Source organism: Typopeltis vanoorti, chromosome 9 (assembly GCF_054136105.1).
Source record: "Typopeltis vanoorti isolate ZY-2024b chromosome 9, IOZ_Tvanoo_1.0, whole genome shotgun sequence".
In the NCBI taxonomy this organism is placed as follows: domain Eukaryota; kingdom Metazoa; phylum Arthropoda; class Arachnida; order Uropygi; family Thelyphonidae; genus Typopeltis; species Typopeltis vanoorti.
Window position 1 is genome coordinate 66964977 of NC_143557.1, and position 15322 is coordinate 66980298.

Below are 15322 nucleotides of genomic sequence, written 5' to 3' on the forward strand. Positions count from 1 at the left end.
GTGACAGAGCACACCCTTGGCAGAAGCCAATGGAGAGAGGTTCAGACTTTGTGCTGTTTACCCTGACACAAAACTCCGGGCCTTCATACAAGGACTTGATGGCAGCTAATAGTTGGCCATCTACTCTATACTCCTGTACTACTTGCCAAAGCTTATCCTGAAAAACCCGGTCATATGCCTTCTCGAAGTCCACAAAACATGTGTAGACATTCTTGGCATGTTCCCAAGATTTCTCGAAGACTTGCCTTAAAGTGAAGATTTGGTCAATTATTCTTCTACCAGGACGAAAGCCACAGTGTTCTTCCTGGAACTTTGGCTCAACTATGCTCCTGCACTATCTTTCCAAGCACTTAGCATACACTTTCCCAGGCAGGCTGTGCAGAGAGATGCCATGTTAGTTACTGCAATTCTTCTGGTCTCCCTTCTTGAAGACTGGTATTATTATGCCTGTCTGCCGTTGCTTTGGTGCTCGCTCAGATCTCCAAGCAGCCTGACACACTGGAGTCAGCCAGAGAACACCGTCTCGATTTAAGGCGTTTAGCATTTTAGGCAGAATTTCATCATCGCCAGCAGCCTTGCCCGATTTTAGCGATTTTATTGCTAAATAGACCTCTTCTGCTGTGAGACTAGTCATTGCCCCGATCTGCACCTCTTGGATGTCCACAACCGCTGGGCCACCCAGGTTAAGAAGGCTCAAAGTATTCCCTCCATCTATGGAGGATATCCTTCTCGGTTGTTAAAAGTGCACCATCAGAGGCCTTAATTGCCCTTGCTGTGCACGATTTTCTCCCTCGAAGGCGGTGGATGGTCTGCCAGAATACTTTGTTTGCATTTGCATAGGATGAGTCTAATCTTTCTATAAACATGGTCTATCCCATGGATCAGTGTTAACCAGTCTTTTATATATATATATATATATATAAGACTCCTCTGATAATCAAGCCAGAAAATTCTGTTATGCAGATGACATAATGATCTTGCTACTAGACACGGTTCATTTAAAAATATGGAAGAAACTTTAACATCCGCTCTAGGAACGCTAGGAGATTAATTTAAAAAATCGAGACTATACCCAAATGCAGATAAAACTGAAGTGTCCTGCTCCCATCTTAATAATAGGTTTTCCAATACAGAACTTCTAGTCACCTTTTGGCAGTATACATTATGATATAACAAATTTCCCAAGTATCTAGGTGCCACACTACCACACTCTATTCAACAAGAAACTCCTGGCAGATACAACGGGTAAAATCAAGACTTGTAATAACATAATTCAAAAACTATGTGAATCCTCTTGGGGATTCTCTGCTACCACCTTATGCTCATCAGCTCTAGGTCTGCCATTTACTGTAGCTGAATATTGTTCACCTGTTGGCTCAACAGTCTGCATACACAAAACCCATCGATACGCAGCTTAATAACACCCTGTGGCCGACTGGTGCAATTCGATCAATGAATACTTATTGGCTTCCTATCTTGAGCAACATCCTGCCTCCACATATTCAGAAAGTTGATGCTCTCCTTCTAGAGTACAATAAGATAGTAATAATTCTATTCTCTCTCTCTGTGCATTAGGACATTCCAGATTTGAGAAGCAGTTCATTAAGATCTAGACGACTACCAACATGTAAAGCAGAATGTTTAGTTACAAATAATTTCATCTCCAAAGAAGAATGAACAAGATGGTGGGATGCAAACACTGATGATCCTCAACTACAAATGTGGTTTTGAGGTATTAGTAACCAATCTTCTGTTCTTGAACTTTCCCATAAAACGCGGATAAACCAGAATAGGATTTATGCGAACCACGGAATATCAACAGACTCATTATTTATGTGGGGAGAATGCCTCTCTCCTCAACGTGACTGTGGTTGCTTGTAAACAAACAATTCACATCACCACTGAATGCAGCTACGTTCTTATGAAGGTGACTGGTCTGATTTTCTTCAAACTGTAACATCAGTACTAGAATGGATCAGTAACTTAGACATGCATTTGTACTTTTTATATTATATTCATGTTCATATGGTTTTTTTTTGTTGTTGTTGTTATTCTCTATTGCACTGCATGCACTGAATGCTAAATAATTATAGAATATAAATATTAAATACATTATATACGTGAAATTCTTTATACTCAGTATAAAGAATTTCACGTATATAATGTATACAGTTATATTTCGCACTTATATTAGCAATAAGAGCAAGTTTTAATCTCTTTAGCCATTTCCAGAGTGCTACACAGGTACCTTTAGAATATTGAACAAATAATTCAGCTGGTAGCATGTTATGCATTATTATTATTATTATATGGGCACTCCATGGAGTCAAAAGGCTATTCGCGTATTAACATAATACCTATCATACATCTCCTCTGGCAATTTATTTTAATCGTTCACCACTCTCCAAGTAAAGAACCTAGTCTTCACACCCTTACTAACCACTCTTAGACAACTTCTTGAACAAAAAATGTTTATTATTATTATATACAAATAAATTTTAAATATTTTACTTTTCGGAAAAGTTCATCTAAATGCCAATGTTTGAATATTTTACAAAACAAAACCGCATTTTCTAAGTTAGTTTACATTTCGATAAGTGACACAAGCTGTCAATTATGCTGTCCAAAACGATCTCCTTGAACATTGCACTTTCCTAATTGTGAAATGGACTTGCTTCACGTACCGCCCTCTATCATTTCAAATGTCTTAGTGGGAAGTGTTATTTTAAATGAAATCTGTGGGTATGCTTACAGTAGCGGATATTCGCTAATAATGTCTGTGGATGAGAAGCAGTCCGCGGCCGTTCGGTTACGGAAAGCAAATAATGATGCAAAGAAGGAAGAAACAGATTTACTAGATAAGAAAGAATTGGTTTACCGACCGGACCATCCGTAAGTTTCTATTATTTGTTATAGTAGCGGTGTTTAGTAGCTTTATTTGATGAAATATAACCTTTCTTTTCCGAGAAACTTGAAAGTTGTCAGTGTATTAACTAAGTTTTGTAATGAAATAAGTAGTGAAAATTTCGTGATTGTTTTTTTTTTCAACTTTTATTATGACTCTCCCGCCCCCCGCTCAAATTTTATATTTTTCACTGTCTGCATTGAAGTTCTAGTTAACTTAATTATTTTATTTTTATTATTATTAATGTTGTCGGTAGTCTCCAGTTTTCAATGTTAAAGACGTAAATAAATGTTATTTACATTTATGAAAATCATTCGTAGTCTCCAAAAACTAGTTGTTTTCGGACTACGGATGATTTGTTCCACTTCGTTAGAGCGTGTTTTTAATTATTATTTTTTTTTTTAATTCGAAAAATTTTCGGACTTGGGTTGTTTTTCTTTAGTCGTTCTGTAAATTACAGGACTTTAAATTATATAAATAATGAGAGGGTTTCAGTTCATTGAAATTTTTTGTACTTCAATTTATTGAATCACGATTGCATAATTAGTAAAAGATCTAATATTCTATTATGCGTTTAAGTATTTTAATTTAAATTTCGAAAATAATGCTTTTAATGGTGGCGAACTCTCCACGTTTTTTTTTTTGAGGGTTAAGCAACATGTTTGGAGAAGAACAAATTTTAAAGGAAAGGTGTTTACATTTCTAAAAACCTTATCACTACCGAAGATAAGTTTACTATAATATTGTCATTTTAGTGGAAGATGTCAACTCAGCTTCGTAACTCTGGATTTCTCTGTGGGACATGTTCTCTTCGATTGGAAAATACCGTAGTTCGATTATCATTACTAAGAAAGGTGTGAAGGTTTCTCTCCCGGAAATTTGTGTTTTTCTTCCGGAAACCCGAAATCTAGTGAATGAACGCAATGTTATTAATAGTCAAAAATACAGTCTGGTAGACTGTGTAGTGCAAACAGTGTATAGTGTTGTCAGGACCAACGAGAACGGGGATAGGCGGAGAAGCCAGTATAAATACCGAGGCCTCCACTATACTGCATGTGATTTTGTATTTCTCGTTAGTATCACTGTTAGTTGGCCCGCCCGTGATGAGAGGGAGAATTTGGACATCAAACCCCCCCCCCCCCCACGCGGAATCCTCCGACAAAATTAAGTTATGTTATAACTAGAATTGCCAAGCATTCGCAGTCTCAACACAGTCGTGTATTGAGACTGAACTTAAGAAAATAATCCACTTAAGAAAACTGTTCAGCACTTAATGTTCCTGTTTTGAATAAAATGTTACACGCCACCAACTTTAAAATCAAATACCATGATTTTGATGGAAAATATATCATTTTATTATGTGACACTTCCAGGGAGTTCAAGGGCTCATCATGGGAAGGCACACTATTGTGCTCAGTAGCGCACTCAGGATTTACACTACCCATCGCATACGACCTATGACTGAGCATCTGCAATGATCGCTAATTCATAAGTAGTATAGAAATAGAAGACAGGACACAACATAAATTTAAAAAAAAAAATAAAATTTAATCAGGAAAAGATTTTTTGGAAATTTTTCCAATGTTTTTTTTCCTTTGGGGGAGGACAGGGCCCCCTGGCCCCCACTCTGGGTGTGGCACTGATTCCACTACACTCAACTCGCTATCTCCTCCTACTCGATCCTCCAATTACGACACTACTATGATCAATACACAACTCTATCCTACTGCCTTCCATTACCATTACAACAGCATTATGTTTGTGTGTTTAAATTGTGTTCTCATGGTTTGATTTGCTTGTATGTGGGATGAAAAACATAAGTTTCCAGGAGAAAAAAACCCTGCTACTTCTGTATGAGATGAGCTAACTCATCTTCAGTTAAAAACAGCCCATATGAAGATACCTCTTGTCAAAACGAGAATCACACTCCTGCCTTTTCCAGTTGAAGGATGCAATGTGCCATGGAAATTACTATATAGAAATACTGTAGCCCACTATATTGATTCAGTATGTTAAGTTCTTTTTATGGGAATTGATTCATTTCACAGATCTGTAACAATAGTAAAAGAAAGCAAATTCTCTAACAAATTTTGACCAAAATTTGAAATAAAAAAGTGAGAAATGACTCAATGCCGTCACCTTAAGTAATGTAATTTATATTGTATGTTTTCAATCCAGTAGTGAAATTTAAATTTTAAAAGAGCGCAAGGAATAATCCAGCAGTGGTTATTCACTGCAGTTACTCTTGAAGACAGGATATGGTACTCTTGAAGAGCTTAATTCAAAATGTAACTTTTACTTAACAGGGGCATCCTGTTTCAGTTATTATTATTATTATTATTATTAACAGACCTCTAGGGAGTCAGGACTCATTGAGGGAGGCCACATACTACATGCACCAGCTGTCATACTTGTTCTTGAATTCATTCACGCTGCTTGCACTCATTTGTCTACCCATATAGTCTGTTGAGATCCTATTGTAAGACCACAACATCTGCTTGCAGATCCCTATGGCACTCCACTAGTGACCTGTCTCATTTGGGATGCCACTCTTCCATACACCTTTTTTTTTATGTAGCTGCTACCCACAAAAGGTAGATTTATTTGTGAGTAGGCTAAGGCTTTTTTTTTTTTTGTATAAAATACTAAACCTGGAACTTTTTCAAGCCACTTCAAGCTTCCAATAAGTGGGGTGGTGGTCTCACAACTGACAATGAAAAGTTAAATACTGGTCCCAAAACAGATTCCTGTGGTACTCCACTAGTGACCTTCCTTGTGTATGGTATTCCACCAGTGAAATACCATACACAACCTGCTGATACCTGTCTGAGAGTCAGTCAGCTATTTAACTCACTATATCTAATCCCATCAATTTCAATTTAGCTGTCAGCTTGTCATGTGGCAGTCTATATCAAAGGCTTTTGAAAAATCCAAGTATAACAATGTATATGCATCTCCTTTATCCAGTAAATTTGTCACCTTGTTGTAATAAGCAAGCAGATTTCAGCATGACCTCCACTTAACAGGCTCATCATAACTGACCATTATAAAAATTATCCATTTTTGAATTCTGATCCTCGCCAACTTCTCTAACACCTTAATAACAACTCCAGACATGCAGATTGAGCTATAATTTGTAACTATAGCTCAATCTGCATGTCTGGAGTCCCCCCCCCCCATCTCCCTCCTCCTCGTGAAGTGGAACATTTTTCCCCACCTTCCATTACTTGCCCTGTTGCAAAGGCAGTCTGGTTGGCTGAGTGGTTAGCACATCTGCTCTCCAGCTGAGAGAGTGCAGATTCAAATCCTACCAGGGACATGGATGTTTGTGATTGTCCTACTAACTGCTTACCATATAAAAATAACTAACCATCCAGTCCTGTTGCAGGACTCATGTTAAACAGGTGTGCCAAAATTGCCATCAATTCCCTAGAGCAGTGGTTCCCAGCCTTTTAAATCCATTTTTATAAATTGTACTCCTTGTTTTTAACTGTTTTTAAATACTGACACTTTTGTTCAGTGCCTATCTTAATGTAAAATAGTTTACTTGTTTTTCTGCTATTACTGATGATAGCAGTGGTTCCCAGCCTTTTTTCCACTTGTGTAACCCCCTTTTAAATCCATTTTTATAAATTGTACTCCTTGTTTTTAACTGTTTTTAAATATTGACACTTTTGTTCAGTGCCTATCTTAATGTAAAATAGTTTGCTTGTTTTTCTGCCATTACTGATTATTTTTCGTGTACCCCTGAAAGGCCCAGCACGTATCCTGGGGGGGGTATGCATACCACTGGTTGGGAACCAATGCCCTAGAGCAGTGGTGGCGAACCTTTTCATATGCGCGTGCCAAATATGTACAAATCGAGTAGTTGATGTGCTGGCGAGTGCCAAACTTACCAATCGAGTTGCTGAAGTGCCAGGCAGTTTTTAATAGGGGAAAAATTAATAGAAAATTAATCTAACTTTATTTATTTATAAATTTATAATATATATATTTATTTATAATATTTTATATTATTTATAATATTTATTTATATATAAATTTATAATGTTATTCAGTGTAAAATTGATTATTATATTATTAAATGGATTTTAATGATGTTGGTTTGAAAAAAAAAATGGTAGTGAGAAAAATATTTAATGCGTCGTAGCTCACCATCGAAGTTAGCTGAGCAGGGGAAGCATCAGGAGAATCTCAACTTGTCGGCAAAACGCTTGCCATATTTACTCGAAAATAACTCTCCCTCACGTATAACTGGCACCCCTGATTTTACTTTACGAAAAAAGAAATTAAAAAGTATTGCATATGCCTCGCACACAAAAAATGTTTAAACATGTTCACGTCGAGTAACTAGCTCTCCGCGGTTAACAACACACTCTCCCCAACAGCCACCATACTGCAGATGCAAGAAAAACAAGTAGTTTTATCGTATCCCTGAATAAGGTACAGAGGCATTTGCAGTCTGTGTAATGTAATATATTTCTCGACAAATAGTTCAATTACAGACAACTGGAATAAAAATGGTGCTAACAAATAAATCACGTGTCCCCTCCCACAGAAACCATGCTGTATAGACTCATGCAAAACTATATGTTGCACCAGAAACAGTATCTAACTAAACTCTTGTCCAATTTTTCAATTACATTAAATAAGTGTTTGTTTTATTGCATTTGAAATTCTCGTTATCATTATGACAGATCAGAAGGCTAGCTTCAAATAAAATTCTACCATGAATTGAAACATGCCACATAATGCATGTGTGAGTTCCCCTGCCAGCTCAAATGCAAACAAGCAGCAATAAAATTCAACCAAGGGTTGAAACTTTGTGTGAGTTGAGCTGCCAGTAATGAGAAGTTCTGTCAGAATGATAAACGACATCCCGTCGTGAATGTGTTAAATCTAAGAAATATATATAGAATGTTGTTATGACAGTTTCAGATGTTATGGAATTTGGTTGAAGAGAATTAGAATTTCAACTCATCAATTGTCAGTTGCCTTTGTCTTTGTGTCGCACGATCTTTTGTTAATACCGCACCAATCATATGCACGTCTTCATAGCTGCTCTCTGGTGCAAAACAAAATTTAACTTGTATGTATTGTAACAATTAAAAAAAAAAAGGTTGAATCATTTTTGTTGAGAGGTGGTTACAGAGTTGACACCGGGGAGTTCCTTTGCTTGGTTGAACAGCGGGAAGGAGTCATGACAAGGGGCCATCCCTGGAAGTTACGAAAGGAAACTGTGAGAAAGAGGGTGAGGAGTGGTTTCTTTGCATGGAGGATGGTTGAACCATGGAATGCATTGCCTGATGGAGTGGTGAGATCGAGAACGGTCAATGCGTTTAAGGAGTGGTATGACAGACTTTGTTTCCTAGGAGGGACCTCCCTCGATGAGTCTTGATAGATTTGTGTTTCTTAAAAAGGACATCCCACGATGAGTCTTTTGACTCCATGAAGGCCTGAATAATAATAATAATTTATAAGCATATAAAAGGATATCACCTGTAAATTGTTGACGTGCCAGCAAAATTCTCGTCCAACCTGCATGCACGCATGCCATAGGTTTGCCATCTATACCCTAGAGCAGGGGTTCTCAACCTTTTCCAGTGGCGTACCACTATATTTAATTCACGATATTAGATGTACCAGTAAGGCAGTGGCTCACGTACCACCAGTGGTACGCATATCATAAGTTGAGAATCCCTGCCCTAGAGCATTCCTTCATGACATGGCAATATATTGTCAATTCCTACTGCCTTATTAACTTCACTTAATTCCTCGTATACCTGCTGCTCATTCACCATTAGTTCCTCCACCATACCTTCCACACTCCAGTTTCTCATGATGTCTTTATGAGGATAAAATACACTGACAAACTGTTCATTGAATACTTCAACAATATCCTCTGCATTGGTTACCAACCTGCAAGCATCATCAACTAACATCATTCTTCCATAGTCATTTTTTTTTTCCACTTGCCATATATTGAAAGAACTCACTAGGATTTTTCTTTAGCTTGATTGGTTGATTTTGTCTTATATGGCACTTTTGTTATTATCAACTGAATGATTGTTCTGGACTGCTTTTTGTACTCTTCATGTAACTGATTATTACCAACTATTCTGTGTTTCGATATGCTGCATATCACACTACAGATACACAACACTGCATATCGCATATGTTGCATTTTAATATACTATATTAATTTTGTGAATTATCACTTTAGTGATTTTGTGATTTCAGTCATTTATAGAAATTTAACCAATATTGTTCAACAAAAAAGTGTAAGATGGATGCATTTAAGTGGTTATATTTTTCTATGCTGAAAATGTTTTTTGTTGTCTGTAGTTTTTAAATAACACATGAATTTATGTTTTTGAAAAACAGGCAGTTTTTCTTTTTCTACTTGCATGATCAGTTGAAGTCCGCACGGTTAGCTTAGTGGCTTTGCGCTTCACAACCATATGTCTGGGGAAGGAGTGTCCTAGGTTCGATTCCCGTCGGAGACGTGAGGAGCTGAAGGATCTTCCTCAGCCATAGCCAAGTTAGCTGGTCTTGGGTGCGGGCAGTAGGGTTTTTTCTGCCAGTTTATCTGTGGTTTTTCATCCCGCAAGCAGGCAAACCGACCCCCTGAACACACAGGAATACAGCCAAGAATACCTTGAGGCATAGGAGTGACCACTCTATCCTCGTATTTCGGTTACGAAATCCAAGCATGCTTGGAAGGTTGTGGGCCTTAAAGGCCTGTTAAAGCCATTGGGATAGATGATCAGTTGAAGAGTTAGATCACTTTCATGTAGGCAAACGGTAACAAGAAAGAAGGAATGTGTTGATCTTGAATAGCTGGAGGTCAAGATGTTCAAGGGAAACAGTGTTAGGAAGACTGCAGACTTTCGAAATGGCAGCGGTTGAGTAGGTTTAAAGCTGGACTGTGAATTTTATTATTATTATGCGGGCACCTCCATGGAGTCCGAAGGCTCACTGTGGGCAACCCAATACCTCTCCTTGAACCCATTAACAGACAAAGCATTCACAATTGACTCTGGCAACCCATTCTATTCATTCACAACTCTCCAGTCAAAAAAATCTTATCCTCACACATCTACTAACCACACCTTTATTCAACTTCCAGGTATGACCCTCAGGTTCTAGCCAAGTACTGAAACATTTCCCCTGTATCTATCCTATAGAACCCTTTTAAGCAACTTAAATGTTTCTATCATATCTCCCTCTTTTTCTCTTATCAACTAACTTCTGCAATCCACACACCTTCAATCTATCCTCATAGGGAACATTCCACGGGCTGCTCACCATCTTGGTCACTCACTTCTGAATCCTCTCCACTGCTTTCTCATCCCCAGGGAACCAGACTTGAGCACACTGAAATCCAGATGTGGGTGTATTAAGGAATATAAAGAGGAATAACTTCTTTATTTCTACTTTTTAATGTGTTCTTCAAATAGATCTTCTTCACTAGTAACTGTATGTGTTTTTACAAAAGAAAAAGTGCATGTTACTGAAAAGGCAGAAGCAGAATGATATGAAATGACTGAGTGAGCTTGTGAGAGAGTTCTTGAAAATTTTTCCACTTGGTTATACTATAAATTAAAGATGCCTAGAAATTATATTCTTAGTTTAATCCTTTATCCAAATGTAAGCAAATAAAGTTGGCCCGAAGTAACTTCACGACTGGGCAACTTATACATATAGAGGATGATGACTTCACATACTTGCCTTAGTATCCCATAATGCAAAGCGCACATCCTTATGGACATGTATAATGCTATGCATTATGGGAAGGGTGATCACTACCCAGATGGTTTCGACCTTTATTGAGGTCTCATCAGTGGGAACCAGACCCAGAAGTGATATCACTTTTGGGTCCTCTATATACGAGTTGCCCATTCGTGAAGTTACTTCACATGCAAACTTTGTTTGCTTACACTTGGATAAAGGATTAAACCAAGAATATAATTTTTTGGCATCTTTCATTTAGCGTGAGAGAGTTCTCTTAACCAAATTGTCCTTTTTCTGGTGAGTATCATATCTTTTTATTTTTTAGGGAAGTTTTTGGTTCACCATCTGAAATGTAAGACCAATATTATATAGTTGGGTAGATTTGGAATTTGTTAACCCTGTATAGGATTAGCAGCTGTACTGGTAAAGGTCTCGAGCAGAAAAGTAATTATGAAGTTTTGTGGAGGCTGTGAGGGAGGTTGTTTGTGTGTGTGTGTTGTGCCAGGAAAGACTAGATGCATGTTAGAGAAACTTAATCCTCTCTGGATATTATTAAAATTCAAGGAAGGTGAAGTGAGATAATTTTTCCTGAGAAATAATACAGGGTCTGCACGGTTAGCATAGTGGCTTTGCACTTCACAACCATATGCCTGGGAAAAGGAGTGTCCTGGGTTCGATTCCTGTCGCTGAGGGATTAAGGATCTTTCTCAGACATGCCAAGTTAGCTGGTCTTGGGTGTGGGCAGCAGGGTTTTTCTCCCCAGTTTATCTGAGTCCCCCCCCCCCAAAAAAAGCAGGCAAACAACTGGACCCATGAACACACACAGCTGCAGTCATAGAGTATACTGGGAGGCATAGGGCTAGTCACCTTATCCTCGGGACGGGTATGACTTAGAAGGGCTCTGTAACTGGCTAGTAGGCCTAATACGTAGTAGGGAGAAGAAGAAGAAATAATGCAGGGCTGTATTTTAGTTTCATTGATATTGACAAAGTTGTTCTCATCCCACTGTGGAATAGAGTTTGATATTTAAATTATTGGTTACAGGAGATCTTGAAGCTTGGTTTTACAAGCTTTGTGGAAGAGGAGTGAAATGTGTTGTCATCAACAGGACTGCAGAGTGGATTTGATGTTAGTGAGAGAAAGGCATTTATTTTTGAGGACAAGGGGGGGGGAGCAAAAGTTTTAGTGGAATGAAGACTTTCATTTTCAAGAAATATTTTAGTTATTCAGTCAGAGCATGTATTTGGATTAGGAGAGCAGAAACCATAATCAGCTCATGGGAAGGAAGAATAAAGTCAATGTAGTGCTGAAGGATAAAACTGAGAGTAGCTGGGCAAAGGACATAAGACATCTAGTGAAGGGTAGGAGAAAAGGAAATTTGGACAAGAATATGATCTGCATTACCACAAGGAGATCTGATGCTCACATTTGGAACACCTGGATAGGGAAGAAATGAATAATTTTGCAGAATTATTAACTGGCCATTTCTTAGTCTGAAGACTGCTTGAAGTGATGCCCGTGCTGACCATCCTTCACGTAATATCCAGTACCTCTCCTTAAACTTGTTCGCTGACAGTGCACTCACAACTACCTCTGGCAGTCTCTTCTACTTGTTCACTACTCTTTAACCAAAAAAAAAAAAAAAATCTAGTCCTCACATGCATGCTAACAATTTTGCTTCTTCTTTCGCTATGCCTTATTCCGTGTTAAACAGTGTCAGCGTTCACATCTTTAATCTTCTTCGTCCAGATTCTGCAGTCCAGGGCATCTTCTCGAATCGATCCTTTCTCCCTAAGATCCTCTGCCACCTTATCTCTCCAGCTGAGTTTGAGCCTGCCTCTTTTCCTCCTTCCTCTACCTCCATATGCTCCACTCGTTTACCAACATACTCCTCACATGACCGAACCACCTCAGCCTGCTTTCTTGTACCTTCTTACCGATCGGTCCCACCTTGATCGTCCCTCTGATGTAGTCAATCCTTATCCTGTCCTTTGTCACACCCCCACTCATCCATCTCAACATCTGCATCTCCACCACCTCCTTCTTCCTCTCCTGTGCCTTTGTTATAGGCCGCGTCTCTGCGCCATGGAGCATCGCTGGCCTTACATCTTATACAGCTTTCCTTTCATCTTACAACTCGCTCTCTTGTTGTACAGGACCCTGCTCATCTTTCTCCAGTTCATCCAGCCGCATGTTATTCAGTGCTGTATTTCCTCATCCAGGTCACCATTCCTCTCGACGACCGACCCAAGGTACTTGAATTTCTTCCCTGAAGTTAACCTTTCACCCTGGAGTTATATGATCATATCCTCGTCACTCCCCGTTGGCATATATTCGGTCTTTACCTGGTTATTTTTCATGCCTCTCTCCTCCAATACCTTTCTCCCCTCTTCCAGGGTCTTTTCAAGCTTCTCTCGTAATGATTCGCAGAGAACAATATCATCAGAAAAAATCATGCTTCCTGGTGCCTCCTTGACGTCCTCCACTAGTACATCCATGACCAGATCAAAGAGGTAGCGGCTCAGAGTTGATCCCTGATGGAGCCCTACGACATTGGGGAACCCCTCTGTCATGTCGACACTAGACCTGACCTGAGTTTTTGCTCCCTCATACATCTCCTTCACCAACCTCACATACTTTTCCGACATCTCCTTCTTCCTCCTACACTTCCATGCCTCCTGTCTGGCCACCCTGTCGTACGCCTTTTCCAGGTCTATGAACACCATATGTAGCTCCGCCTGCATCTCCCTATATTTCTCCATCAATTGCCTTAGCGCAAATATTGCATCTGTTGTGCCCTCTTCCTGGCATAAATCCAAACTGCTCCTCACCAATTTTTGTTTCCCACCGTATCCTTCCTTCAATTACTCTTTCCCATATCTTCAGCATGTGTGATATCAGCTTGATCTCTCTATAGTTGCCACAATCTTGAACATCTCCTTTTCCCTTGTAGATTGGGACGAGAATGCTTTTCCTGTATTCCTCTGGTATCTTTTCCTGTTGGGCTATTTTCCTCATCAGATCCCATAACGTGTCTGTGCCCTTGCTGCCCAAGCTTCTCCACACTTCTCCAGGTATCTGGTCTACCCCCTATAGCTTTTCCATTCTTTGTTTTTCTCAGTGCCCAATACACTTCCTCTCTGCTTATGTCATGCACTGATCCTTCGTTTGCCTCTCCATCCTCACACCTCTCTCTCTTGGATTCTCCTCATTTAGTTGATTACGAAAATATTCTTTCAGTCTTCTTCTGATTTTGTCCTCCTCTTGTAGTACTACTCCTGTGGCAGCCTTTATCTGCTTAACTGATGTTATGTCTTTCAAGGCCCTTATCTCTAGCTTTTGCTATTCTCAACAACTTAGCTTCACCACCATTTCTCTCCAGTTCTTCATAAACCTCTTCAACTGCCCTCGGCTTTGCCCTTGCGACAGCTATCTTTGCACGTTTCTTCGCTAATCTATATGCCTCCTTGTCGGCTCTGGTTCCAGTCATGTCCCATTTTTTCTTTGCCTCTTTCTTTTCCCTGATCTCCAATTGCACCTCCTCATTCCACCGCCATGCCTCCTTATCCTCGGGCAGCCCATTTCCTGATGTTATACCGAGCACCTCTTCTCCAATTTTTCTAATATTCTGACTATTTATGTCCCACCATTCTTGCATATCCTCTGGTAACTTCATTCTTTCCAATACCTTTTCTTTAAACTCATTCCTTGGACCTTCCTCTTCAAATTTCCACCACTTTATTTTCCTATCTTTCCGCCACTTCCGTCTATTCTTCTTTTCCCCTTTTATATCACAGTCTACCACAACCAACCTGTGCTGTGTCATTACACTTACTCCGTTAATCACTTTACAGTTTTTCACCTCCTTTAGATGTTTCCTTCTGCACATAATATAGTCAATCAGACTCATCCTATCCCCGCTCTTATAAGTTATCAGGTGTCCAACTGTCTTCTTAAACCACGTGTTAGCTATAGCTGGATCGAAGGCCACAGCATGTTTTACGATTCTTTTACCTTCTTCATTTCTTTCACCACTACTCCAGCCCCCGTGCTCCCTTTCTTCACCACTTTGTCGCCTTCCTACATGCCCATTCAGGTCTGCTTCGACGATCACTTTCTCACCATCAGGGATTCCCATTACTACCTGGTCTAGTTCTCTCCGGAATGCCTCTTTCTCCTCCTCATCACAACCTACTTGTGGAGCGTATTTACACACTATCACAGTCACGCTTCCTCCAATCTTAAGTTTAGCACTCATAATCCGATCGTCCTTCCAGCACACCTCGCAGACTCCACCCTTCAGCTCCTTGTCGATGATGATTCCAACTCTGTTTCTTCCATTCTCATTCACTCCACTGTAAAACAGTTTATATCCTTCCACCAGCTCCTTTGCTTTATTCCACCTTGTCTCCTGCACGCACAAGATCTTCAGCTTCCTTCTTCTCATCATGTCTACTATCTCCCTACTCTTCTCATTCATTGTATCCACATTCAGCAACCCGATTCTTACTTTACACACTCTCTCTCTTTCTGTTGGACTTGCTTCTTTAGCCGAACCCGTCTTTGGTTCGGTAGCCCAAGCGCACCTCACAGTCCTTGGGCGACAGAACTGTGCATCATTTACGGGGGATGCCTTAGCCGTTGTCCTTTCTCTGTTATTCGACATTTCATCCCTGGTTTTGG

At 39.5% G+C, this 15322-nt stretch overlaps 1 protein-coding gene across 1 annotated transcript in view; it reads left to right on the top strand.

The window, feature by feature from the left end:
* Window positions 1-2729: 2729 nt before the first annotated feature.
* The window catches only part of mdy (diacylglycerol O-acyltransferase), a 205951-nt gene continuing 193358 nt past the window's right edge, over window positions 2730-15322 (top strand). Inside the window, exon 1 of the mRNA XM_090397343.1 lies at window positions 2730-2892. Within this exon, the coding sequence (XP_090253469.1) occupies window positions 2774-2892 (119 nt within the window). The 5' untranslated portion in view covers window positions 2730-2773. The remainder of the gene's footprint in view (window positions 2893-15322) is intronic.